This window comes from Schistocerca gregaria, chromosome 2, assembly GCF_023897955.1.
Source record: "Schistocerca gregaria isolate iqSchGreg1 chromosome 2, iqSchGreg1.2, whole genome shotgun sequence".
Taxonomy (NCBI): domain Eukaryota; kingdom Metazoa; phylum Arthropoda; class Insecta; order Orthoptera; family Acrididae; genus Schistocerca; species Schistocerca gregaria.
Window position 1 is genome coordinate 467,844,959 of NC_064921.1, and position 26,761 is coordinate 467,871,719.

Here is a 26,761-nt window from a genome sequence, read left to right on the forward strand (position 1 = left end):
CAGCATATTCAACAACAAGTGTACCAACAGGTGATCCAGCTGTCCATTCTGCAGCAACATTTGAACTACCTACAGTGGGGCAGCCACTTAGATCATGCCATGAACAAGAAGAAGCCAAGAGACCTCCAAGAGTAGACGCAGTATCAATTGTAGCGGACAAACGGAAAACTGTACCTCCATTACGTCTAAATGATTTTTTAGTAGAAGGCAGCAAGGGGAAGAAGCCCATAAGATAAATAGTGCCACAGATTTAATAGCCTCTCAGCAAAATAGTGCATCTGTAAAGAAAGACAGGTTTGATTTTAAAATCTTTTATCTTAACATTGAAGGAGTAAGGGATAAAGAATTTATTGTCAATGACTTTGGATTAGATAATAGGTTTGATATCTTTTGTTTAAGTGAACACTGGGCTAGTGAGAGTGAACTTACATTTATTAAATTTGATAATTATAATCTAGCCAGTAGCTACTGCAGAAAACTGCATTTAAGAGGTGGTGTGGCAATGTATGTTACAAGTCACTTAGCAGTACAGTCAATAGATTAGACCTAGATTTTCTGTGTGATGAACAGAACTTTGAAGCTGCTGGTATAGTAATAGACAGTTTTAAGTTAGTTTTAATTTCCCTGTACAGGTCACCTAAGGGTATAACCAATGTATTTTTATAAAAACTGGACCTGCTGTTACATGTACTTACAGATACTAGATGGATACATTACGATATTGTGATAGGTGGAGATGTGAATGCTGAATTTGATGTCACAACACAAAAACGTACTGTCACTGAACTCCAAAACCTACTAAGACAGTGCAACTTACATTCAGTCCATAACAAGCCTACAAGAGAACATGCATGTCTTGACAATATTTTTGTAAATTTTAAAACAGAAGAATCATGTTTTGTGACAGTATTTCCATATTCTGATCATGATTCAGTATCTTTAAATTATACAAGTAAGTTCCCTCTCAGTAAGATTAATGTAAATAAGCTTGTTCCAGAAGTTGTGGTCACTAGACCAGTCACAGATGAGAAAATTGACAGGTTTTGTATGTCCCTTTCTAACAGAGATTGGTTTGGCCTGTGTTATGATGAGATACATTATACTCTAAGCAATTATCTGCCAGCAAAGGTACTATTTGATAGGTTTTTCAAAGCATTTTTGGGACACTTTAATAACTGCATACCAATAAAGAAATGCAAAGTAACTGAGAGTCCTAAAAGCAAAAGTTCCAAATAGACAAAATACATTATATACAAAACAGCTGTCTACTAAGAAAAATCAAGTTATGTTGTTGTACAATATTTATAAAAATCTGAAAACCAACCATGCTAAATTAGCCTATGTTAGATCTAGGAATGAGCACAAAAAAGGAATTGTGGAAGCCAAACAAGCACACAATCTCAGAAGTATTGAGAAATCCACCAATAAGTGCAAAGCAGCATGGACTCTAATAAATAGTGTCGCCAAAGATAAAAGAAGTGACAAAATTGGTATCTCTCCCCAGGAATTTAATGACTTTTTTATTAAATCAGTTGAGGAAGTAGGAACTGCTATAATTAAACCTGAAATCAGCTCATCACAGTTACGGTCAAAAAATTTTGCTAGGTCATCAACAAACACAAGTACCTTCAATTTTTCTGAGGTCTCACCTGCTTTTGTGTTAAGAATAGTGAAGCAGTTAAAATCATCACACAGTGTAGACATATATGACCTGTCTTGTAACATGCTGAAGAAAGTAATAGACTGTATAGTGTACCCCCTAACATATTGTATAAACAAGTGTATACTGGAGGGTTTTTTCCCTGACGAGCTTAAACTGTCTAGGGTAGTTCCAGTACATAAAAAAGGAGATAAAAATTCTGTCTCAAGTTACAGACCAATATCCATAGTCCCAGGTTTTTCAAAAGTTCTAGAATGCATAATTTACCAACAATTATCTGTTTACTTTGATAACACAGGATTAATAAGTGGATCACAGTATGGCTTTAGGAAAAACCTGTCAACCATTGATGGCATAGACAATGTTGTTAAATACATCCAAGTATTTGTAGATAAATGCTTTGCTCAAGTGACTTTTTGTGACCTAAGCAAAGCCTTCGACTGTGTAGAGCATACGCTACTACTCAAAAACATGGACTTTTATGGTGTTAAAGATAACAGCCTTAAGCTATTAAGATCATATTTACAAAACCGTAAGCAAGCTGTCTGTGTTGGGAAAGAAATATCCAGTATAGAACAGGTTAAGGTAGGTGTTCCGCAGGGATCCGTGCTGGGCCGTTTCCTTTTCCTAATAATGATAAACGACCTGCCATCATTTATTAAACCCAGAACAGTACTCTATGCTGATGATACAACGTTTCTGAACAGCAGTAATGATCTTAATATTCTTAAAACATGTGTTACAGAGACTATTGAGCAAGTCTCACTCTGGTTTAAAGCAAATGGGTTTTTGCTTAATGTAAGCAAAACCCAGAAGATGGTACTTAGTTTAAAAGACAAATTTCCGTCAGATGATCCTAGTTGTGTTAAATTTTTGGGGGTATATTTGGATGACAAACTTTCTTGGAATCCACATATTAAGTATATTAGTGGTAAATTGTCTAGGGTAATCTATTTGTTAAGGCGATTGATGCACTGTGTACCTAAAAATTATGTATCTTACTACTCATTTTTCCAAAGCATCATATCCTATGGCATTATTTTATGGGGAAACTCCACTTGTGTGTATAGAAAGCTATTAGGATAATTACAGGCTCACCATACAAGGCTCACCATAAACCTTTGTTTACTCAACAAAAAATCATGACAGTAATAAACCTATATATTTATTATGTTTTATTCTACACAAAAAAGAACTTACCTAAAGTAAAATGCAGGGCAAATATACATTGTTACAGCACTAGGACAAACAGCTCTATCTATACGCCTTACCACAGACTGTCAAAATCAGTTAACAATTATGAACTTACGGGCCACAAATTATTTAACAAACTTCCACAAGCTATACAAAATTTACCAGAGCAACAATGCAAACAAACACTTTATGACTGGCTAGTTGTCAACCCATTCTACAATATAAAGGATTTCATGACCTGTGATATTAAACTGTAAAGTTCTTAACAATTCTGTTCTTTTATAGCATGTACTGTTTTGTACTGTATTGTATTATGTGTATGACTGTCTATTGCTGTAATGGCTCAAAGACAATAAAATTATCATCATCATCATCATCATCATCATCATCATCATCATCATCATCATCATCATCATCATCATCATGTACCACTGTGTCAAAGGTACACCATAAGTAACTTGATTGGGAATCAACTGCCATAGGCAACAAAGTTTTGACAGGGGTCACTATTGAATGTAACAGTGGATAGATAAGCCAATGTCCAGTAAATTGCTCACTAACTCAATGGTTGATAATGAAGGCTGGTGAGTAGCTAACTATACCATGAAAAACCACCTCATAAGTATGAGTACAGAATGCATCACCCCACATATGTACCTCTGCTAACGTAAAAATATCTAGGATTTTGAAATGAGCAAAACAGGGAGAGTAGTTTCTTAAGAACATACCAAAATAAAAATGAGGATCATATCTTGTAAGTGATCCAAAAAATGTTGTGTACCTAGATATAAGTGGTGCAGCAGAGAAGTGGCTTGATTTATACCTTCCTAACAGAAGGGTCTCTCAGGATTATCGGAATTCTGGCACCATCACATGTGATGTGCCTCATGGTTCAGTTCTGACCCTCCTACTTTATCATTTTTATTAATGATCTACCTCTTTGTACAGAAGATTGAAAATTATCTTTTGTTGATTACAAAAACTTGAGCTGTGTGCCAAGACATTTTGGTATATTGTAAAATTGTCCTAAGTCAGTCCTGTTTCTGTTAATTCTAGGACTTCCTCAAACTACATAGCACCTTAAGTAACTCACAGACATTGCCTGTTTCATCCTCATATCCTGGAGGTTGCTTTACACAAATTTCTGAGAAAACTTTACTATTTAATCTACAATTAAGCCCTTTTGACAACATGACAACGAAAGTTTCAATGTTTACATCATAGAAACTGACAAATAAATAGTATCCACAGTTTCTTTTTGTTGAAAGTATCTTACAATTAATCTTGCTTTACAATTGTTATCCAATTTTCTTGTAAAAAAACCTATAGGACATCAAAAAATTAACACTCATTGGTTTCATTACTAGATCCCAAGCTTTATTTTTATTTAACTATTCCATTTCCTTATCCATTGCTTACTTGTAAACTTTTGACACTTTACTATTCATCACCACCTCAAAATTTTCTGATTATCAACACTACAGAATTTTATAAAATGACATTACAAATGACAATCTTAAAAATCTACAACCACTGTTTTCTAGTTGACATTCGTAACTCCCATTCTTGTTCTTGTTTCTGATTGCTTTCTCATTTTCTTCCATTTGCTTATTTACAACTCCACTGTCTATACTTTTGCACTCAATATCATTAAAACGTTCACTCCCTAAATCAGAGTCCTTTAGATTAAAGTACCTGACATACTCTTCCATAATATTAACATGTCTCACAATGAAGAAGTTGAGGAAGGCGCAAGGGTGGGAAGGTAATAACCACGTCTCTCACTTCCTATCACAATACTTTATTCATAATCAACTGTACGGCACGGGGTACAGATGGGAACTGATTCCCGGAAGTCAACCTACAAAGATCATCAATCGAAGATACTATACACGTATCATGTTTTGGCGTATCGATCCGTGTGTCGACGCCACAAAGTTATCACTAATCAATACTCTGTATCCAACTACACTGTAACCCATTCAAATTCCCAAGACTGCTTTAAGATCCACCTTTGACTTCCTCGGTTGTTCTGATAGTCATACAAAAAGTCTACTACTATACAACTTTGAATGTTTAATGTTAGATTTCTTTCCAGATCTCATAAGAAGTTTTCCTTTCAACATCACTAGCTAATATTGTGTTTTTAAGATATACAATTGCATAAAGTACTTCAGGTCAAAATCTATCTACTCTTGCTTCAGCTAACTAACAGGCATCTTAACATACCCATTGTGGGAATGTGGAAGTAACCAGTGATGTGTGCTATGTTTACTTGTACAAGTGCAGTGAATATTAGAAAGTTAAGTTCTTATTTTTTGACTCGTGTTCTAGTGAGGATTCCGTTCCAAGCTGCAAAAATAAAACATCCCATGTAACTTCATATATGGATTTAATTTGTTGCCCATGTAATTGTTGATCCCAGAACAAGGACAGCTCTCACATCAATAATATTGTGTGGCAGATATGCTAAATATGAAATAAGCTAACAAACTTCTACAAACCACAGTCAGAGATACAACTGCTGAAGCAAGAGATGGAGGTTTTGGAGCTTGCAACACTGAGGAATGACAGCATAATGGATTCTACAAATTTAGAAGTTCTAGTACTAGCAGCCACACCATGAACACATACACGTCTAATATTTTTCATGTATGAACTCATCACTATGAACCACGTCATCACTGCTGTTAAGAGCACCTCCATTCACAGCTACTGAACCAGACATATGGTTTGTGATACTAGATAATATCTTCAATCAACAATGCATAACTGAAAACTGTAACAAATTCACACTTGCAATTAGTAACCTGGATCAAGGGGGGACAGTGAGTCTCCGATGTGATCCTACATCTGGCACTGAGATAAGCACACGTCACACTTGAAACGTCATTAGTCATTTGCTGCATGAAATTACTTTCCCTGGTGATGTACCAGGAGAAACATGGGGACAGAGGTACATTTGAATTCTGGAGACATTTAAGCACTGTGGTAGACGCAAGCATAATATCTGATAAATTATTACTACACGTCTGGTGACAACAGCTTTCTCACCAAGTTCAGCTGATGTCGATTGTGTAGAAAGGACAGTTTCTTAATAAGCTTCTGCAAACAGCTGACAAGTTAGAAGAATCAAAGATAAGCTGTGCAGCCTCAATCTACAGACGAAAACCAGGTATTGCTGAGGGGATCAGGTAGCTGCAAGACATGATGGAAAAGATGGCCACGTGGCTTTGTAACTCGGTATGGTGAACTGCCACCAGTAACAAAATGCACTCACATTCCAAACAGGATCAAGCCCACACCACAACTTTTATCACAGGTAGTTCAGCCCAAGAGCTATGTGCAAAAGCTTGTAGATTCTCAAATGGCAATGACTGCCTGCTGTAGGTGCCATGGGCTCCAGCAGTCATGAACCATGTGACAGTTGTAGGCAGCACACACTATTCCTTTATGCCATTCTGTCATGCTGGAAGAATAAGCTAACATTGCACAGACTGCAAGTGATTAAGCCTTTGAAACCACTACCAGTTAACAATTCAAGCATAAACATGCATGGTTATAAAGAGCTCATGACTCAGTTTGTCTACCTGTTACAAGAGGAATTTATGTGGCAGATATTTTCCAACCTATCTTAGACACAGATTTCTTGTCATTTCACACTCATTAGGGACCTGGAAAATAACTTTGTTACTACCATATCACATAGAGGAATGGTAACATCTACATCCATACTCTGCAAGCCACCTGACGGTGTGTGGCGGAGGGCACTTTGAGTACCTCTATCGGTTCTCCCCTCTATTCCAGTCTCTTATTGTTTGTGGAAAGAAAGATTGTCAGTATGCCTCTGTGTGGGCTCTAATCTCTCTTATTTCATCCTCATGGTCTCTTCACGAGATATACATAGGAGGGAGCAATGTACTGCTTGACTCCTCGGTGAAGGTATGTTCTCGAAACTTCAACAAAAGCCCGTACTGAGCTACTGAGCTTCTCTCCTGTAGAGTCTTCCACTGGAGTTTCTCTATCATCTCTGTAAAACTTTTGCGATTACTAAATGATCCTGTAACGAAGCGCGCTGCTCTCCTTTGGATCTTCTCCTATCTGGTACGGATCCCACACTGGTGAGCAATATTCAAGCCGTGGGCAAACAAGTGTACTGTAACCTACTTCCTTTGTTTTCGGATTGCATTTCCTTAGGATACTTCCAATGAATCTCAGTCTGGCATCTGTTTTACCGACAATCAACTTCATATGATCATTCCATTTTAAATCACTCCTAATCCCTACTCCCAGATAATTTATGGAATTAACTGCTTCCAGTTGCTGACCTGCTATATTGTAGCTAAATGATAATAAAAAAAATAAAAAAAGTGAAGACTGCACACACACACACACACACACACACACACACACACACACACACACACACACACACACACACACACACACACAACAAATGAAAACCACAAAACACAACAGAAACAAAAGACAAACACATAACAACAGTTGGCAACACTACACACTGCAAACACACATATGTTGATCGCTAAATGGCAGTGAAAGTGAAATGTGATGTGACAAATGGCTAAACAACACCTGATTCGGCTAACTGGAGCATGAAGACCAGCAAATACATCTCCAGAAACACATATATGTTAGCAGCACTGGAAATCTTAAGTAAAACAAAAGATACATCATTTTATGGAACTTGTGCTACAAAAGTTGCTTCTAACCTAAAAAACCTGACAAAATGTAATATATCAACAGATTATATCTAGTAGATAATACGCTTATTGTATATATAAAAAGAAACATGTATTTCAGGCCACTGATGATGCTTCCCAAATAAATGAAGCGAAATGCGTATGGCAACAAACAAACTGCCTTCATTTAGTTGCATAGACGGCACATACCTCCACGAATTTCTATGTATTCGCAGCACATTACACTTTTCTACATTGAGATTCAATTGCTATTCCCCTGCAGCATAAGCCAATTCGTTGCAGATCCTCCTGCATTTCAATACAATTTTCCATTGTTACAACCTCTTGATATACCACAGCATCATCCACAAAAAACTTCAGTGAACTTACGATGGTATCCACAAGGTCATTTATGTATATTGTGAATAGCAATGGTCTTGCGAGACTCCCCTGCGGCACACCCGAAATCACTCTTACTTCAGAAGACTTTTCTCCATTGACAATGACATGCTGTGTTCTGGTAGGCCTCACTTTCAAATACTTGCACCACCAGTTACAGTGATGCATTTTCTACAGCCATCACCGTGCCACAAAGGTGCTACTATGAAAAATTATGCTGTTTCCAATTAGGTGCAAGCATCCCCTCTCCAGAGCTATAGTTCTGGGTGTTCCTAAGTTCGAATGATGCTTCAAAATACAGCAACACAGTTACGTACTATTTTTGCTATTTGGTATTAGATTTACAACAAATTAATATCTGAATTTTCTGTTCATGAACGGCATTGTTCCTCACTCCTGTATCCACTAAAGAACCACACAGCATGCAAAAAGTTTAGATATTTAAGGAATCACTGTAAATCATGGAGAGCAACATGTAAGTGCTGAGCAGTGTCCAACATCTCTTGTTAATTCAGCAGTTTCTTGCCTTGTTAAAGCACGAACACCCCAGCAGCAAACGATGCCAGATGCTAAAGAAGGAATTCAGCTGCCACCTCCACAATTCTGGCAGTTCAACAAGATGAAGGAAACAAGGAAAGAATACACAACCCAGCTACATTGACATTTCGATGCCTACAAAATCACAGGTGGTTCAAGTCATGTGTTTTTCTTTTCATGTGTAGGAGTGTACATCCACTGTCTCCTAGTGGAATTGTTTCGCCTCAATGAGCCCCAAACAGACCTATGAGGTCATAATTGCAGTATTAGACAAATTTTTTGAGAGTCAGATATATGTCACTTCTGAATAGTATAAATTTTTCCACACACTTTATCATAGCAATCATTCCTATAAAGAAAGGGTTGCAGAATTGCAGGGCATGACTAGAGACTGTAAATTCAATTGTGGCTGTGGCATAACTTATCATGATAAGTGCCTCATGATGCTGTTATTCAGACTTTCAGATCAGAGATTGAGGGCCAAAATTCTAAAGCATCACAACCCTAGCCTCAGTGAATTCCCTAAAGTTAGTGTGTGTTGGAGTTCCCACATGGAGAAAACAGTATTATAGCTTTCCCTGTTGTGAGAGGAGAAAGCAAGAGGTCGCACTTCCACTGCACATTTCTTTGGGAGAAAGGCTGGCGAGTAATTTGAAGAGTTCGGAATCTCATCAAAGTGTTGACCCAATGAGTTACAAATTGTGATGGGGTCCACTAAGGTATCATGTGTGACAGTGAGCCCAGAGATCGGGAAGAAACTACGCGCACCAGATAACCCTCGAATGCAATGCCAAATTTCTTAGAAGGGAGTGAAGGTCTTAAAAGAGCTAGTGCAGAAATCCCTGCTCGCCTCCTTGCTATCGCAGATGATGTGACGGCATCACGCATATAACTGCTTATAGCGGATACAGTTGGGCAAAGTAGGATGGTGGCAGAAATTGTGAAGAGCATGTTGCCACTCATGTATTGCATCATGGCATGCCTCGTTCCGTCAAGGAACTGGGGGGGGGGGGGGGGGGGCATCGGGCCAATTGGAGGTGTGAGGTATTGAATGTTCCACAGCTGTAAGAATAACTTCTCCTGCCACCAGCAATTGGCCAGATCGCCCACCAGCAGTGCGCCTTGGCGACACTGAAGACAGCCGAGGGCAGTTACCCACCAGGTGGCGCTGTAGATGAGGAACACCGTGGCGGAGAAGGAGAGGAACTTTGTTTCTTATGAGCCTTCTTGGAAACAGGACGTTGAGATGAGGGAGGAATAGATGGTTGTGTTGTCGGGGTGCATAAAAAATCTTCGCAAGTAGGATATTTTTTGGAAAACCAGGTGTCTGATTTTAGGGCTCATAGTTTAGCAGAAGCTGATGGAGGGTGAGCCACAGAGTGAGCAGGTTATAGTGGGGAGGTTGAACGGGCGATCTTTGTGCTGGCCGAACTGACAACTGTGGCACTAAAGGTGAGATCACAGTCTGTGTGGCTGCCTCCTTAGTAGGCCGAGGAGATGCAAGGACAGTGGCCAGTAAATATAGCAGAGTCACAGTGGACTTTCGACTGGCGAATAACTTACGACCAGCAGATGTAGACACCTTTTCCTTCACTCTGATTTCCTGAATAAACTGTTCCTCTTTGAAAAAGGGGCAATCTCTAGAGGAAGTAGCGTGGTCACCCATACAGTTGATGCAACGAGGGGATGCAAGTGGACAAGCACCTACATGGGCATCCTTGCCACATGTAATGCATTTGGCCGCATTGGAACACAACTGGCTGGGAGGATTGAACCGTTGACATCGATAGCAATGTGTAGGGTTGGGGATGTAAGGGAGAACTGAAATTATCTCATAGCCCACTTTAATGTTTGATGGAAGCTGAACTCCGTCAAATGTCAAGAAGATAGTACTAGTTGAAACCAAGTCTTTGTCAACCCTGTTCATGACTCGAACAGGGGGGAGAGAGGGGGGGGGGCGAGAAGAGAGAGGTGGGGGGGCGAGAAGAGAGAGGTGGGGGGCGAGAAAAGGAGAGGCAAGTAAGAGAGAAGAGGAGAGGCAAGTAAGAGAGAAGAGAAGAGGCAAGTAAGAGAGAAGGACAGAAACAGACTTTCCAGCATAGAAAGCAAGGAAGAGAGTTGTCTTACAGTTACAAGTGTATCTCCGGACGTAGGCATGAAACTTACTCCCATAGGGAGAGAAGGGGAAGGAGTGAGGTGGTGGGGGGGGGAGGGGAAGGGGTGAGGTGGCGGTGGGGGGCAGGGAAGGGGTGAGGTGGCGACGGGGGTGGGGGTGGGGAAGGGGTGAGGTGGCGACGGGGGGGGTGGGGAAGGGGTGAGGTGGCGACGGGGGGGTGGGGAAGGGGTGAGGTGGGGGGAGCGGATGGGGTATGGGGAAGGATGTGGCAAAGAAAGGTATGCAGCCCGGAAAGAAAAGAGCCGCACTATCTTGGGGTCCCATGCTCGCCACACACGTATCCCCAATAGAGTTGTGGACCCAATGAGGGGAAATGTGTTAACGTGTTAAATATTTAAAATCATGCAGATAAGTGAAGAAAGTTTAGAAAAGATCAAACTTATGTTTAAAAGTCATTGGAAGACACTTATTGATCATGAAATGCTGGATGAGTATTATCTGGGTAACTTGTGCTCCATTCCAAGTGCTCATTCTCAAATACTGGATGAATACAGTCAGTAATTCACACCTCAAGAGCAATGCTGCCTCAAGAAACAGTTTCTAACTGTAATACTTGAGTTAAATTGCTGTCTTAAAAACCTTCAAGATAAGATTATGCTGCTTAACACGTAAATTATTACAAAATTTTACATTTTTAAATTCAACCAGCAATGATGTGACATACTGAATTCAATTTTTTTGTTTCATCTGGAATCCATTACATAAGCAAGTGCAGCTAGGACCATATATAATGAACCTGATTGGTAATATAGATAGAGGAATGGCACTTACCACAATCAAAGCTGGTAGGACAATGGCTGTTAACTGGTACAGGTGAACAGCCAAGCTCTTTATAATAACGGATTATCCTGTTATCAGGGCATCCATTCACTGCTAGAATGTAAAGCAATGCTGCAACAAATAAATGAAATTCATTAGAGTGACTTGTCACTAGATACAAATATAACACATACATTTTAACATAGGCATATTCTAAATTAACGTTGAAAGCAATGCAAGATGGCCTACATCAAAAGCTATATGAGATGGACTATTCTATTAAGGTTCTATAATGATCACGAGAAGGAAAAAAAGATCATCATCACTGCAGATGTTTTTAATTAGAGGGAATTAAAAGGAGTTAATAAGTCTATTTATTGAAACTTCCTGGCAGATTAAAACTGTGTGCCTGACCGAGACTCGAACTCGGGACCTTTGCCTTTCGAAGGCAAGTGCTCTTCCATCTGAGCTACCGAAGCACAACTCACGCCCGGTACTCACAGCTTTACTTCCAAACTTAACAGAAGCTCTCCTGCGAACCTTGCAGAACTAGCACTCCTGAAAGAAAGGATATTGCGGAGACATGGCTTAGCCACAGCCTGGGGGATGTTTCCAGAATGAGATTTTCACTCACCAGCGGAGTGTGTGCTGATATGAAACTTAGTCTATTTATTGGTCAGCATGTATAAGTTGTTCATGAGTATCTATACATTTTCACCCATGCCCAAATAAATTTATTGTGCTGCCAGTGCTCATATGTGATGAGTTTATAGATTGTAGTAACATGTCACTTGTCTCCTCTGACCACTGGTTTTACAATTTATCTCAAATGAGATTTTGTGGAGCATTTCTGTGGCACTCTTGTTCACACTGTAGATCTATCACAAATTATGCTGTTATCCTTAGAATCTTCTCCCTTTCCCACTTCGGATAAGTTCCTTTGAAAAGATCCATACATATCAATGTCAAAAATGATTTGGATGTTAAGTCTGTAATCAGTTCCCTTCATACACTGTTGGCAGTTAAAACTGCAACATAAGGAAGGATAGTAAATAACAAAATTTTGTTTGCTGCTGTTATACCACAAATCAGGAAGAACACATTATTAAATTTGTAATTGATTTGGGATGATGGACACGGGTATTTCATTCCATACTGCTTGAACTCTGTCACAGTTCATCAGTTGTAGTGACAGGCAAGTGCTAGGATGCCAGTCTCTCAGTGACCCATGACCAGATGTTTCTATATTTGGGAGAAGTGGTTAATGTGCACAGTAGGTCAACAGTCTGACACACACTGTAGTGAGATATGTCATAGCATGTGGCCATAACATTAACTTTTTGAAACCTAATGCCACAGAGACATCAAAGACAGGTCACAGCCACAGGAAGTAACATATTAAAAATAAAATAGCTGTTGCCCAGATATGTGAACCATTGGTGGTTATGATATGTACCCAATAGCACAACATACCATCATACCAGATGGTTTGCCTATATGACGACAAATGTATCAGCAACATTCATATTTTTCGGAAACTCTGCACATGGCTACATCCATTGGTATGCACTCTTGAGGACTGAGTCCTATGGAAAGACAAATGGGAGCAACTCTTGTGTCCAGTGTTATCACTGGGCACCTTTCTCTGTTGTTGCCCTTAGGAAAGCATAACAACTGTTGTCAAGCTGACAGACCATGGCACTTCAGAAGTCACTGCACTGTGTATATAGTTTTATTGCTGCAGACCCATTTCCTGACTGACAGTATGTGAAATGATTTAGAGTTCTGTCTGCATGGTCAGATGAATGATATGTCTGTCCTCTGGGGTGCTAGTTCTGAGGAGTCACTGAGAACCTCCATGTTGTGGAATGTGGCCCCACTGAACCCATCAATTTCTTATTTACATGACAGTCTATGACTCCTGGCCCATGCAAACATTGATACTGCACAAAGATAAACTGCAGTCTTGATAAACCATGATCCCTCCACTACCGAATTCAATTTGTGCTGCTAGACATTTCTCCTTCCTACATAATGCATAACACAACCTTATTACAATCAATCAACATCCACATTTGAATGAAAAACCTGCTTCATAATATTTCCTTATAAACAGAATGTAGATAGAGTTACTCCTGTCTACTTAGTGTGGTTGCGCTACCATTATAATCACTTGTACTTTCAAGAAGGTGTTTCTCTTTCAATCCGTGACTTGCAGATTGGTGATGGTGTGTTGTTTCATCTATGTGTCTACTATGTAAACTGTTTTTGTCTGTCAGTTCTAAACAGGTAACTATTCTAATTAGTGGTTTATTGCCATACAAGGTGTGGGTCCAATAATGCAGCCCGCACCTTCCTCTCCAGCTTCCCCCATTGAAATTTGTTTATGGTAACAGACTAATGTGCAGCTCAGTTCAATATTTAGAACTACTTGGACAGCAATCATATGGTTGTTAGTCACCAAGTTCACCATTTGTGAATGTGAAATCTTAGTTTAGTGAGAAATAGAACAGAAGCTTGATGTTTATGTTTATGTTTATTGTTGCCATTGTTTGTTCCCTATTTAAAGGAGACATACACCATTATAAAAGAACCCTGTTTTGCAGTTGGTTCAGTCATTTCTAATATTGGACAGAATCTATCACTGTCAACACGATTGATATTTTATACATATTTCTTCATAAGTAACTAAAATTGCAAGGAAATATAATGCTACCTGATAGAAGACTATAATATTACTTACAAATATACCAAACATCAACTTCGTAAATATCTGATTTTTTTTTTTCCCTATTAGCTGCTGAATATCCTATAACACTGTTCTAGCATGACTGCATTTCAGTAGTTTTCACTATCCCAGAGAGTGAAATCTTTCAGGCATCAAGAATTCTGATCATCAATCATGCTCCACTTAGGTTTGTTTCATTCACTTTTGAATAAACACGCCTAGGTGAGATACAATGGAAGAATGACAAATTTGCAAACCTAGAACAATACCTTTTTTGTTTGCAAAGAAAATAAGAAAACCTTTATTTCTCACTATAGTCTCCACTGAGATCTATGCATTTGGTAAAGCAATAGTGTTATTCTCTTTGGTCAGAAAGGAAATACATTTTTAGATTTGTACATTACTCATTTACAACATAGATAAGCTATTCATTTGGAAAATCCTCCCCCTCCTCCTCCCCCCCCCCCAAAAGGTCATTATTTGGTTAACAAAAACAAATAGAAATTTCACATGAGGTAAATCAAGGGAACCAGGTCAGTGAAAAACTAAAGGCAAGCCCTTGCTCCTGAAATTTCAATTCACACTACTGTTCTGGATTTGCCCTTCCACGTTTGTCCTACCCCATCCTGTATGGATTTCAACAGAGGGATATGACTGTCAGTTGGCTCTTTAAAACCCTCAATGTGATAGTCAGCCTGTCTGGTGGCAGCAGATTGATTGACGGGTTTTATGGGACCTAAAGTCAAGGTCATCAGTCTTGCAATTCACAGGTAGTTGCATAAGATAGAGGGTCCACTGAAAGTGGAAGGATCCAGTGAGAGGAGTCAAACTATAAAACAAAGAAGGTAAAACTCACACAGTAGAAGGCATAAAAGGGGAAGCCAAATCTAAAAACTGGAAAACTGATTGACAATAGAGTCGTCTTTGTATGGAGGACAAGTCTTAGTCCCAGACCTAGAAAACACAAAGAGGGGCCCCGTCCACAACCATCCTGTCCCTGCTCCAGGACGGTTGGTTGGTTGGTTGGTTGGTTGTTTGGGGTTTAAGGGACCAAACAGTAAGGTCACCAGTCCCTTGTTGCAAATGTGGTCCATCCCACGAGTGTGACATCTCAGGAATGTCAGAACAATAAAAGGGAAAAGGCTAAAAATGTAAAAGGGCAGTCATGTTGTAAAAAAAAAATATAAATAAAAAAAAAGTGGGGATGGCTCACCATGCAAAAGAAAACCATGGGTCAGCCTGGTATGGCCAATGCAGAGAGAACACAGTGTTGTCGAGTCCTTTCGGGAGACGCAAAAGGAAGAACGCCTCGGTCCTGGTGTCACCTTAATCGCATGAAGTTTATTAGACAGTGCGTAGCCACCCCAAGAGGCTAGAATAGGAAGGATGAGTGGGAGAGGAATGGACAGCGATTGCATAAGACACCAGAAGCTGGTACCACCGAACAGAAAGGCGGGGGGGGGGGGGGGGCGGATCCCAGCTTCAGCCAGGGGACTATCAACAGGGCTAGTAGGGAATGCACTGGTTGCTGAACGGATACCACAATGGTGGACTGGATCCAGCACGTGCAGTGTGGAAGGAGCAGCTGAACCATAAATTTGACAACCATTGTCGAAGCGAGACAGAACTAGAGCACTATAAAGACGGAAGAGGAGGGAATTGTCCGCATCCCAAGAGGAGTGGGCAAGGAAGCGAAGGACATAGAGTTTACGGAGACATCCTACCTTCAGAAGTCTGATATGCCGCAGCCAAGTGAGTTTGTTGTCGAAAAGACGACCCAGGAAACAGAACTGTGGGACCACAGGCAATCGTTGTGCATCGAGATACAGCTCTGGATCAGGGGGGATCGTATTACGGCGACAGAAGTGGACCACCCGCGATTTTAGAGGAGAGAACTGAAACCTGTGTGAGAGGGTCCATGCACGCCATGTAGCTCCCAAGGGCTGCTGCTCTGCAGAGGCCATCGAAAAGGAACTAACCCAAATGCAGAAATCATCCACATACAGGAAGGGGCTACCAAAGGACCGACAGAGGCCACAAGACCATCGATAGCAATGAGGAAAAGAAGGACACTCAAGACAGAAACCTGTGGGATGCCTGTCTCCTGGGCCATGGAGAACTAAAAACAGTACCAACTCGAACTGTGAATGACCGATGGAACAGGAACTGGCGGATAAAAATCTGGAGTGGGCCCCGAAGGCCCCACTGGTGAAGGGTAAGTACGATGTGATGGCGCCGCGCCAGGCCGTGTCATAGGCCTTGCGAAAGTCAAAAAACGTTGCAACCAAATAGCGGCGCTGGGAAAACGCCTGCCGAACTGCGGATTCCAAGCGAAGTAAATGACCGATTGGAGACCATCCCTCTTGGAAGCCACACTGGTAAGGGGACAATAGATTCCGAGATTCAAGGACACAATTGAGCCGACAGGCTACAATCCGTTCAAGTAACTTACAAACAACATTGGTCAGACTAATTGGCCGATAGGTGTCAACAGATAGGGGATTCTTACCAGGCTTAAGGACAGGAACCACGATGCTATCCCTCCACTGAGAAGGGAAGTCACCCTGGAGCCAGATACGGTTAAACACCCAAAGAAGATGTTGCCGTTGTGGAGCACTGAGATGTTGGAGCAGTTCGTTCTGAATGGAGTCTGGGCCAGGAGCTGTATCATGAGAAGATAGAGCAGAAAGAAATTCCCATTCAGTAAAAGGTTCATTGTAAGATTCTGACTCACAAGGGGTAAAACATAAGGTGGAAGCTTCGGCCCGCTGTTTCTGGTGAAGGAAAGCAGCCGGATAGGAGGCTGATGCTGATGCTGATGCCACTGCAAAATGGGTCGCAAGATGTTCCGCAAGAGCTAAAGAGTCCGTACAAAGGCCATCTGGGAGGTGAAGGCCTGAGGTGGGAGGGTGGGGGGGGGGGGGGGTGGACTGCCGATGGCAATCTTTGAGAGAGCGAAGTGTAACCCATACCCGTGACAGAGGGACAGTAGAACCAAGGGATGAGACAAATCTTTCCCAACATATCCGTTTGCTCTGTTTGATTAAATAACGGGCTATAGCGCGAAGGCGTTAAAAGTTAGTAAGGCTGGCTACGGATGGGTGCCTCTTAACGTGTTGCAAAGCTCGACGGCGAACATGGATGGCGATGGCAATGGCAATGGCCGTACTCCACCACGGGACTTGCCGGCGATAAAATGGTCCAGATGAGCGCGGGACAGCAATGCTAGCAGCGCGAACAATCTCGTCAGACACGTCACGTAGGACATCATCAATACAACCCGACAAAAAGGGAGAAAACACGACCTGTGCAGTGCATAGAGGCCATTCGGCGCGTTGGAAAGACCAATGAGGTTACCTGTCCATCGGGGAGCGGGAAGGAAGGGAGGGAGGGAGGGAGGGAGGGAGGGAGGGAGGGAGGGAGGGAGGGAGGAAGGGAGGGAGGGTGGGAGGGAGGGAGGGAGGGAGAGAATCAACGGGAAATGGTCGCTATCACAAAGATCGTTGTGTGGCGACCAGTTTAATGAAGAGAGGAGGGAGGGAGAAGAAAGAGAAAGATCAATGGCAGGAAAGTTACCATGACTGGCACTGAAATGAGTAGGGGAGCCATAATTAAGAAGGCATTAGTCATAGTCTGCAATAAACTGGTCTATGAGAAGACTTCGTCTAGATGGAAATGCTTGCCCTACAAGGGATGATGAGCATTAAAATCCCCGAGGAGGAAGTAGCTGAAGAAGGGCAGTTAAGGCAGCAGGTGTAAGAGTCCTGTCAGGAGGGAGATAAAGATTGCAAACCGTGACCTAAGAGTCCAGGTGGACGCTAGCAGCAACCGCTTCCAATGTAGTTTGAAGAGGAATCCACGTGCTAACAATGTCTGTACGGACCAACGTACAAACGCTACCAGAAGCCCGTAGGGGTCCGACCCAATTTCAACGTAAAACATGGAACACACGGAGGGTCGATGAGTGAGCATAAGTAAAATGAGATTCCTTGAGAACTACACAAGCTGCCGAGTAAGACGAAATAAGGGATTTCAATTCCGGAAGGTGCCGATAGTATCCATTACAATTCCATTGGATAACCACAGAACGATGATTTAAATGGGGGCTGAACATGCTAAAGCCAGTCATACCGCCGGGTCCCCACCCATCACGGATAAGGAGGGGGGTACATGGGATGGTCAGGGAATTGTCAAATGGTGACTGTGTACGAAACCACGAGGTGGCTTCATTGATTTGTAGAGAGGGAATCCCCACTTCTGCGAGTAGACTGTTGACAAGACTTGTGCAAAAGGCACTAATAGCCAGACACATCCCATAATGTTGAACACGGTCAAGTAGTTTCAGAGTGGATGGAGCTGCTGAGCCATAAACCTGACTACCATAATCTAGGCTTGACAAAACCAAAGCGAGATGAAGATGGGGAAGAGTGGCATGGTATGCACCCCATGATATGTGGGCCAGGAGTTTTTTTTATGGTTTTAGGGCGCAAAACTGCTACGGTCATTAGCGCCCAGTCTGTGACTTAAAAAAAGGTTGAAATGGGAACGAAACTCAAAAAATTGGAGAAACTAAAAATAGAAGGAAAGGTTAAAAAACCACTATAGAAGGGGGTTGTTGTCCCCAAAAAGAACTTCAAATGACTGACGTCATCTCACTGGCATTAATAAACTCGAGAACGTGATCGGCTGATGGCATGTCATCTGCTAAAATGGAAGATGTATCAGGCGACAGCTATAGACGAGCGCGTAACGGAGTAAAATAGGGGCACTCAAGTAAAAGGTGTCTCACCGTCCACAGTTGAGAGCAGTGGGAACAGAGTGGGGAGGATCGCCACTTAAAAAAAGTCTATGGCTAAAAAGACAGTGCCCTATCCGGAGTCTAGTTAAAATTACCTCCTCCCGACGACGCATTCGGGAGGAAGAGGTCCAAGCACAGGGAAGAGCTTTCACGTCCCGCAATTTATTATTGGGAAGTGTCTACCACTGTGCGTGCCATAAAAGAACAACACGACGACATAAAACACTCCGTAGATCGGCGAAGGGAATCGTGCGAATAGCTGGCCGAAGAAGAGAGACCGCAGCCTTGGCCACTGTATCGGCCGCCTCATTTCCACAGATACCAACGTGTCCTGGGATCCATAAGAACGCCACAGAGACGCCCCCCAAGTGAAGCAAGTGGAGCAAGTGTAAGCAGTCCTGAATCCGGTGGACCAGAGGGTGGACAGGGTAGGGAGCTTGGAGACTGAGGAGAGAGCTGAGAGAATCTGAACAGGTAACATACTGTATCCGCTGATGGCGACGGATGAATTGGACAGCCTGGAGAACAGCGTAAAGCTCCGCAGTATAAACCGAACACTGGTCGGGAAGCCGAAATTGATTTGGGGTGTCGCCAACAATATAGGCACTCACAACACCTAACGATGTTTTTAAGCCATCAGTGTAAATAAATGTGGCAACCTTCATTTGTCCGCATAGAGCAGCAAATGTCACGGAGCAGGGAGGTCTGGGGACGGAGCCATGATGGTGCTGTACCCCAAGTTGTCAAGAAAGTTTTAGGAAAACGGAAGGAAAGAGAATGGAACAGTTGATGGAAGCGGACTCTCGGTGGTAGTAGAGAGGAAGGGCGGCCTGCATGCCCTAAATCCAAGGGGGCGTCGAAAAAAATGTCATGGGCCGGATTTGCAGGCATGGAAGACAGATGGCTAGCATAACGACTCAGAAGGACAGTTCGCCGATTGGACAGCGGGGGTTCAGCAGTCTCAGCACAAAGGTTTTCCACAGGGCTGGTGTAAAAAGCTCCAGACACTAAACGTAATCCACGGTGGTGGATAGAGTCGAGACGACGAAGAATAGACGGCCGAGCGGAGGTGTAAACTATGCTTCCACAGTCCAATTTCGATCGCACTAAGGCGCGATAGAGGCGGCGAAGGACCACTCGGTCCGCTCCCCAGGAGGTACCATTCAGAACACAGAGGGTGTTGAGGGATCGCAGACAGCGAGCCGAAAGATAGGAAAAGTGGGAGGACCAGCATAGTTTCCTGTCAAACATAAGACCCAAGAATTTAACGACGTCCGAATACGGAAGGTTGACAGGTCCTAGATCTAAGGAAGGTGGTAGGAAGTCCGTACGACGCCAAAAATTAATACAAACGGTCTTACTGGGAGAAAAGCGAAAGCCGGTTTCGATGCTCCAGGAGTAGAGGCGATCGAGACATCCTTGCAGACGTTCAAGAAGGCAGGTCCGTAGAGAGCTGTAGTAGATCGCAAAATCGTCCACAAATAGGGAACCCGAGACATCAGGAAGGAGATAATTCATAATGGGAAACAGTATAACACTTATCACAGAGCCCTGGGGTACCCCGTTTTCTTGGGAGAAAAAGGAGCAGCCGACCTCGAAAGCCCCCTGCCGCCGTTGGATAAGCAGCTGCCAGCAGCAAGTCATATACTCTTAGCTCACTTATTTGTTACATAGTTCAATTCTTAATTTCTTTGCGTGTTTTTGGTACTTGCATTGTTTAATTCATAAATTTCGGGCGTATTATAGTATTTGAGAGTTGTAGCATCGCGTTTTAGTACCTGAATCGTGTAAAATCACGTAGTCTCCTTCCGCCGCCGAGCAGTGTGTCAGCAGTGCGCAAGTAGCAGCATTATTGCATTTACTAGGCAGTCTTGTATTTTAATAACCGTTTAAATTTTGTGTCGAATTGTTTGTGCTCTCTGTAGATTAGTTCAGACGCTCTTTGCACAACAGTTTTTAGCATGGATAGGGACTGCAACTGCTGCGTTCGGATGCAGGCTGAGTTGGCATCCCTTCGCTCCCAGCTTCAGGCAGTGTTGGCTTCGGTCACACAGCTTGAGGCTGTTGCCAATGGGCGTAACTGTGGGGGTCCGGACGGGGGTTTGTTGGGGACGGCCAGCTCGTCCCACGCATCCCCCGATCGGACTACAACTGTGGCTGCCCAGGATACTGCCCACATTGAGGCTGATCCCTCACCTGTGGTAGAGAGGGAGGTCGCCTCGAGGTGTGGCAGGGGGTAAAAGACATTCCGGAGGGCTGAACGGAAGGCCTCTCCAGTTTGTCTGACGAACCGGTTTCAGGCTCTGTCTCAGGCTGATACTGATCTTCGGCCGGACATGGCTGCTTGCCCTGTTCCAGAGGTTGCCCCTCAGTCTGCAAGATCCGGGCGGTCGCAGAGGGTGGGCTTACTGGTAGTTGGGAGCTCCAACGTCAGGCGCGTGATGGGCCCCCTTAGGGATATGGCAGCAAGAGAGCGGAAGGAAACCAATGTGCACTCCGTGTGCATACCGGGGGGGAGTCATTCCAGATGTGGAAAGGGTCCTTCCGGATGCCATGAAGGGTACAGGGTACACCCATTTGCAGGTGGTCGCTCATGTCGGCACCAATGATGTGTGTCGCTATGGATCGGAGGAAATCCTCTCTGGCTTCCGGCGGCTATCCTATTTGGTGAAGACTGCCAGTCTCGCTAGCGGGATGAAAGCAGAGCTCACCATCTGCAGCATCGTCAACAGGACTGACTGCGGACCTTTGGTACAGAGCCGAGTGAAGGGTCTTAATCAGAGGCTCGGACGGTTCTGCGACCGTGTGGACTGCAGATTCCTCGACTTGCGCCATAGGGTGGTCGGGTTTCGGGTTCCGCTGGATAGGTCAGGAGTCCACTACACGCACCAAGCGGCTACACGGGTAGCAGAGGTTGTGTGGCGTGCGGGTGCGGGGCAAAGTCACGACATGCCGGGACCAAGAGGCAATCGGTATTGTAATTGTAAACTGTCGAAGCTGCATTGGTAAAGTACCGGAACTTCAAGCGCTGATAGAAAGCACCGAAGCTGAAATCGTTATAGGTACAGAAAGCTGGCTGAAGCCAGAAATAAATTCTGCCGAAATTTTTACAAAGGCACAGACGGTGTTTAGAAAGGATAGATTGCATGCAACCGGTGGTGGCGTGTTTGTCGCTGTTAGTAGTAGTTTATCCTGTAGTAAAGTAGAAGTGGATAGTTCCTGTGAATTATTATGGGTGGAGGTTACTCTCAACAACCGAGCTAGGTTAATAGTTGGCTCCTTTTACCAACCTCCCGACTCAGCAGCATTAGTGGCAGAACAACTGAGTAAAAATTTGGAATACATTTCACATAAATTTTCTCAGCATTTTATAGTCTTAGGTGGAGATTTCAATTTACCAGATATAGACTGGGACACTCAGATGTTTAGGACAGGTGGTAGGGACAGAGCATCGAGTGACATACTGAGTGTACTATCCGAAAATTACCTCGAGCAACATCTTGGACCTACTGATAACAAACAGACCCTAACTTTTCGACTCTGTATGTGCAGAACAGGGAATCAGTGATCGTAAGGCCGCTGCAGCATCCCTGAATATGGTAGTTAATAGGAATATAAAAAAAAGGGAGGAAGGTTTATCTGTTTAGCAAGAGTAATAGAAGGCAGAGTTCAGACTACCTAACAGATCAAAACGAAAATTTCTGTTCCGACGCTGACAATGTTGAGTGTTTATGGAAAAAGTTCAAGGCAATCGTAAAATGCGTTTTAGACAGGTACGTGTCAAGTAAAACTGTGAGGAACGGAAAAACCCACCGTGGTTCAACAACAAAGTTAGGAAACTACTGCGAACGCAAAGAGAGCTTCAATCCAAGTTTAAACGCATCCAAAACCTCTCAGACAAACAGAAGCTAAACAATGTCAAAGTTAGCGTAAGGAGGGCTATGCGCGAAGCGTTCAGTGAATTCGTTAAAGTAAAATTCTATGTACCGACTATACAGAAAATTGTAGGAAGTTCTGGTCTTACGTTAAATCAGTAAGTGGCTCGAAAAAGCATATCCAGACACTCCGGGATGATGATGGCATTGAAACAGAGGATGACACGCGTAAAGGTGAAATACTCAACACCTTTTTCCAAAGCTGTTTCACAGAGGAAGACCGCACTGCAGTTCCTTCTCTAAATCCTCGCACAAACGAAAAAATGGCTGACATCGAAATAATTGTCCAAGGAATAGAAAAGCAACTGGAATCACTCAACAGAGGAAAGTCCACTAGACCTGACGGGATACCAATTCTATTGCACACAGAATACGCGAAAGAACTTGCCGCCCTTCTATCAGCCGTGTACCTCAAGTCTCTAGAGGAACGGAAGGTTCCAAATGATTGGAAAAGAGCACAGGTAGTCCCAGTCTTCAAGAAGGGTCGTCGAGCAGATGGGCAAAACTATAGACCTATATCTCTGACGTCGATCTGTTGTAGAATTTTAGAACATGTTTTTTGCTCGAGTATCATGTCGTTTTTGGAAACCCAGAATCTACTCTATAGGAATCAACATGGATTCCGGAAACAGCGATCGTGTGAGAACCAAGTCGCTTTATTTGTTGATGAGAGCCAGAAAACAACATATACAGGCTCCCAGGTAGATGCTATATCCTTGACTTCCGAAAGACGTTCGATACAGTTCCGCACTGTCGCCTGATAAAGTAAGAGCCTACGGAATATCAGACCAGCTGTGTGGCTGGATTGAAGAGCTTTTAGCAAACAGAACACAGCATGTTGTTATCAATGGAGAGACGTCTACAGACGTTAAAGTAACCTCTGGCGTGCCACAGGGGAGTGTTATGGGACCATTGCTTTCACAATATACACTCCTGGAAATGGAAAAAAGAACACATTGACACCGGTGTGTCAGACCCACCAAACTTGCTCCGGACACTGCGAGAGGGCTGTACAAGCAATGATCACACGCACGGCACAGCGGACACACCAGGAACCGCGGTGTTGGCCGTCGAATGGCGCTAGCTGCGCAGCATTTGTGCACCGCCGCCGTCAGTGTCAGCCAGTTTGCCGTGGCATACGGAGCTCCATCGCAGTCTTTAACACTGGTAGCATGCCGCGACAGCGTGGACGTGAACCGTATGTGCAGTTGACCGACTTTGAGCTAGGGCGTATAGTGGGCATGCGGGAGGCCGGGTGGACGTACCGCCGAATTGCTCAACACGTGGGGCGTGAGGTCTCCACAATACATCGATGTTGTCGCCAGTGGTCTGCGGAAGGTGCACGTGCCCGTCGACCTGGGACCGGACCGCAACGACGCACGGATGCACGCCAAGACCGTACGATCCTACGCAGTGCCGTAGGGGACCGTACCGCCACTTCCCAGACAAATTAGGGACACTGTTGCTCCTGGGGTATCGGCGAGGACCATTCGCAACTGTCTCCATGAAGCTGGGCTACGGTCCCGCACACCGTTAGGCCGTCTTCCGCTCACGCCCCAACATCGTGCAGCCCGCCTCCAGTGGTGTCGCGACAGGCGTGAATGGAGGGACGAATGGAGACGTGTCGTCTTCAGCGATGAGAGTCGTTTCTGCCTTGGTGCCAATGATGGTCGTATGCGTGTTTGGCGCCGTGCAGGTGAGCGCCACAATCAGGACTGCATACGACCGAGGCACACAGGGCCAACACCCGGCATCATGGTGTGGGGAGCGATCTCTTACACTGGCCATACACCTCTGGTGATCGTCGAGGGGACACTGAATAGTGCACGGTACATCCAAACCGTCATCGAACCCATCGTTCTACCATTCCTAGACCGGCAAGGGAACTTGCTGTTCCAACAGGACAATGCACGTCCGCATGTATCCCGTGCCACCCAACGTGCTCTAGAAGGTGTAAGTCAACTACCCTGGCCAGCAAGATCTCCGGATCTGTCCCCCATTGAGCATGTTTGGGACTGGATGAAGCGTCGTCTCACGCGGTCCGCGGTCTGCACGTCCAGCACGAACGCTGGTCCAACTGAGGCGCCAGGTGGAAATGGCATGGCAAGCCGTTCCACAGGACTACATCCAGCATCTCTACGATCGTCTCCATGGGAGAATAGCAGCCTGCATTGCTGCGAAAGGTGGATATACACTGTACTAGTGCCGACATTGTGCATGCTCTGTTGCCTGTGTCTATGTGCCTGTGGTTCTGTCAGTGTGGTCATGTGATGTATCTGACCCCAGGAATGTGTCAATAAAGTTTCCCCTTCCTGGGACAATGAATTCACGGTGTTCTTATTTCAATTTCCAGGAGTGTATATAAATGACGTAGTAGATAGTGTCGGAAGCTCCATGCGGCTTTTCGCGAATGATGCTGTAGTATACAGACAAGTTCAAGCATTAGAAAATTGTAGCGAAATGCAGGAAGATCTGCAGCGGATAGGCACTTAGTGCAGGTAGTGGCAACTGACCCTTAAAATAAACCAATGTAATGTATTGCGAATACATAGAAAGAAGGATCCTTTATTGTATGATTATATGATAGCGGAACAAACACTGGTAGCAGTTACTTCCATAAAATATCTGGGAGTATGCGCGCCTAAGGATTTGAATGAAATGATCATATAAAATTAATTGTTGGTAAGGCGGGTGCCAGGTTGAGATCCATTGGGAGAGTCCTTAGAAAATGTAGTCCATCAACAAAGGAGGTGGCTTACAAAACACTCGTTCGACCTATACTTGAGTATCGCTGATCTGTGTGGGATCCGTACCAGATCGGGTTGACGGAGGAGATAGAGAAGATCCAAAGAAGATCGGCGCGTTTCGTCACAGGGTTATTTGGTATCCGTGATAGCGTTACGGAGATGTTTATCAAACTCAAGTGGCAGACTCTGCAAGAGAGACGCTCTGCATCGCGGTGTAGCTTGCTCGCCAGGTTTCGAGAGGGTGCGTTTCTGGATGAGGTATCGAATATATTGCTCCCCCTACTTATATCTCCCGACGAGATCACGAATGTAAAATTAGAGAGATTCGAGCGCGTAGACAGTCGTTCTTCCCGCGAACCATACGCGACTGGAACAGGGAAGGGAGGTATGACAGTGGCACGTAAAGTGCCCTCCGAAACACACGGTTGGGTGGCTTGCGGAGTATAAATGTAGATGTAGAGAACAGTGTGCGGATGATGCCTGTCCTCCAACAGGTATCGTATGCTCTCTCCAGATCAAAAAATATTGCTACCGTTTGACGTTTCCGGAGAAAATTGTTCATGATATAAGTGGAGAGGGCAACAAGATGGTCAACTGCAGAACGATGCTTTCGGAAACCGCATTGGGCAGGTGTTAAACACTGCGGGAATCCAGCCATCAAGCTAAATGGCAATTAGCATACGCTCCAAAACCTTACATACACTACTCGTGAGAGAAATGGGGCAATAGCTAGAGGGGAGATGTTTGTCCTTTCCAGGTTTCGGAACAGGAACGACGATAGCTTCCCGCCACCGTCTGGGAAAAGTACTGTCGGTCCAAATTCGATTATAAAGGCGAAGGAGGTAACGCAGACTATGGTATGGTAAATGCAGCAACATTTAGATGTGGATACCATCCGTTCCTGGGGCGGAATAGCGAGAAGAAGAAAGTGTATGTTGTTCCCGCATGGAGAAAACAGTGTTGTAGCTTTCGCGATTTTGAGAGAAGGCAAGAGGTTGCATTTCCGCAGCACGTTTCTTCGGGAGAAACACTGGCGGGTAATTTGAAGAGCTCGAAATCTCTGCAAAGTGTTGACCCAATGAGTTCGAAATTGCGACCGGGTCCACTAATGTATCATGCGCGACA

General features: G+C 43.7%; 1 protein-coding gene across 1 annotated transcript in view; it reads right to left on the minus strand.

Moving 5' to 3' along the window:
* The window catches only part of LOC126326208 (von Willebrand factor C and EGF domain-containing protein-like), a 147,147-nt gene that overhangs the window by 76,806 nt on the left and 43,580 nt on the right, over window positions 1-26,761 (minus strand). Inside the window, exon 2 of the mRNA XM_049995593.1 lies at window positions 11,441-11,560. Within this exon, the coding sequence (XP_049851550.1) occupies window positions 11,441-11,560 (120 nt within the window). The remainder of the gene's footprint in view (window positions 1-11,440; window positions 11,561-26,761) is intronic.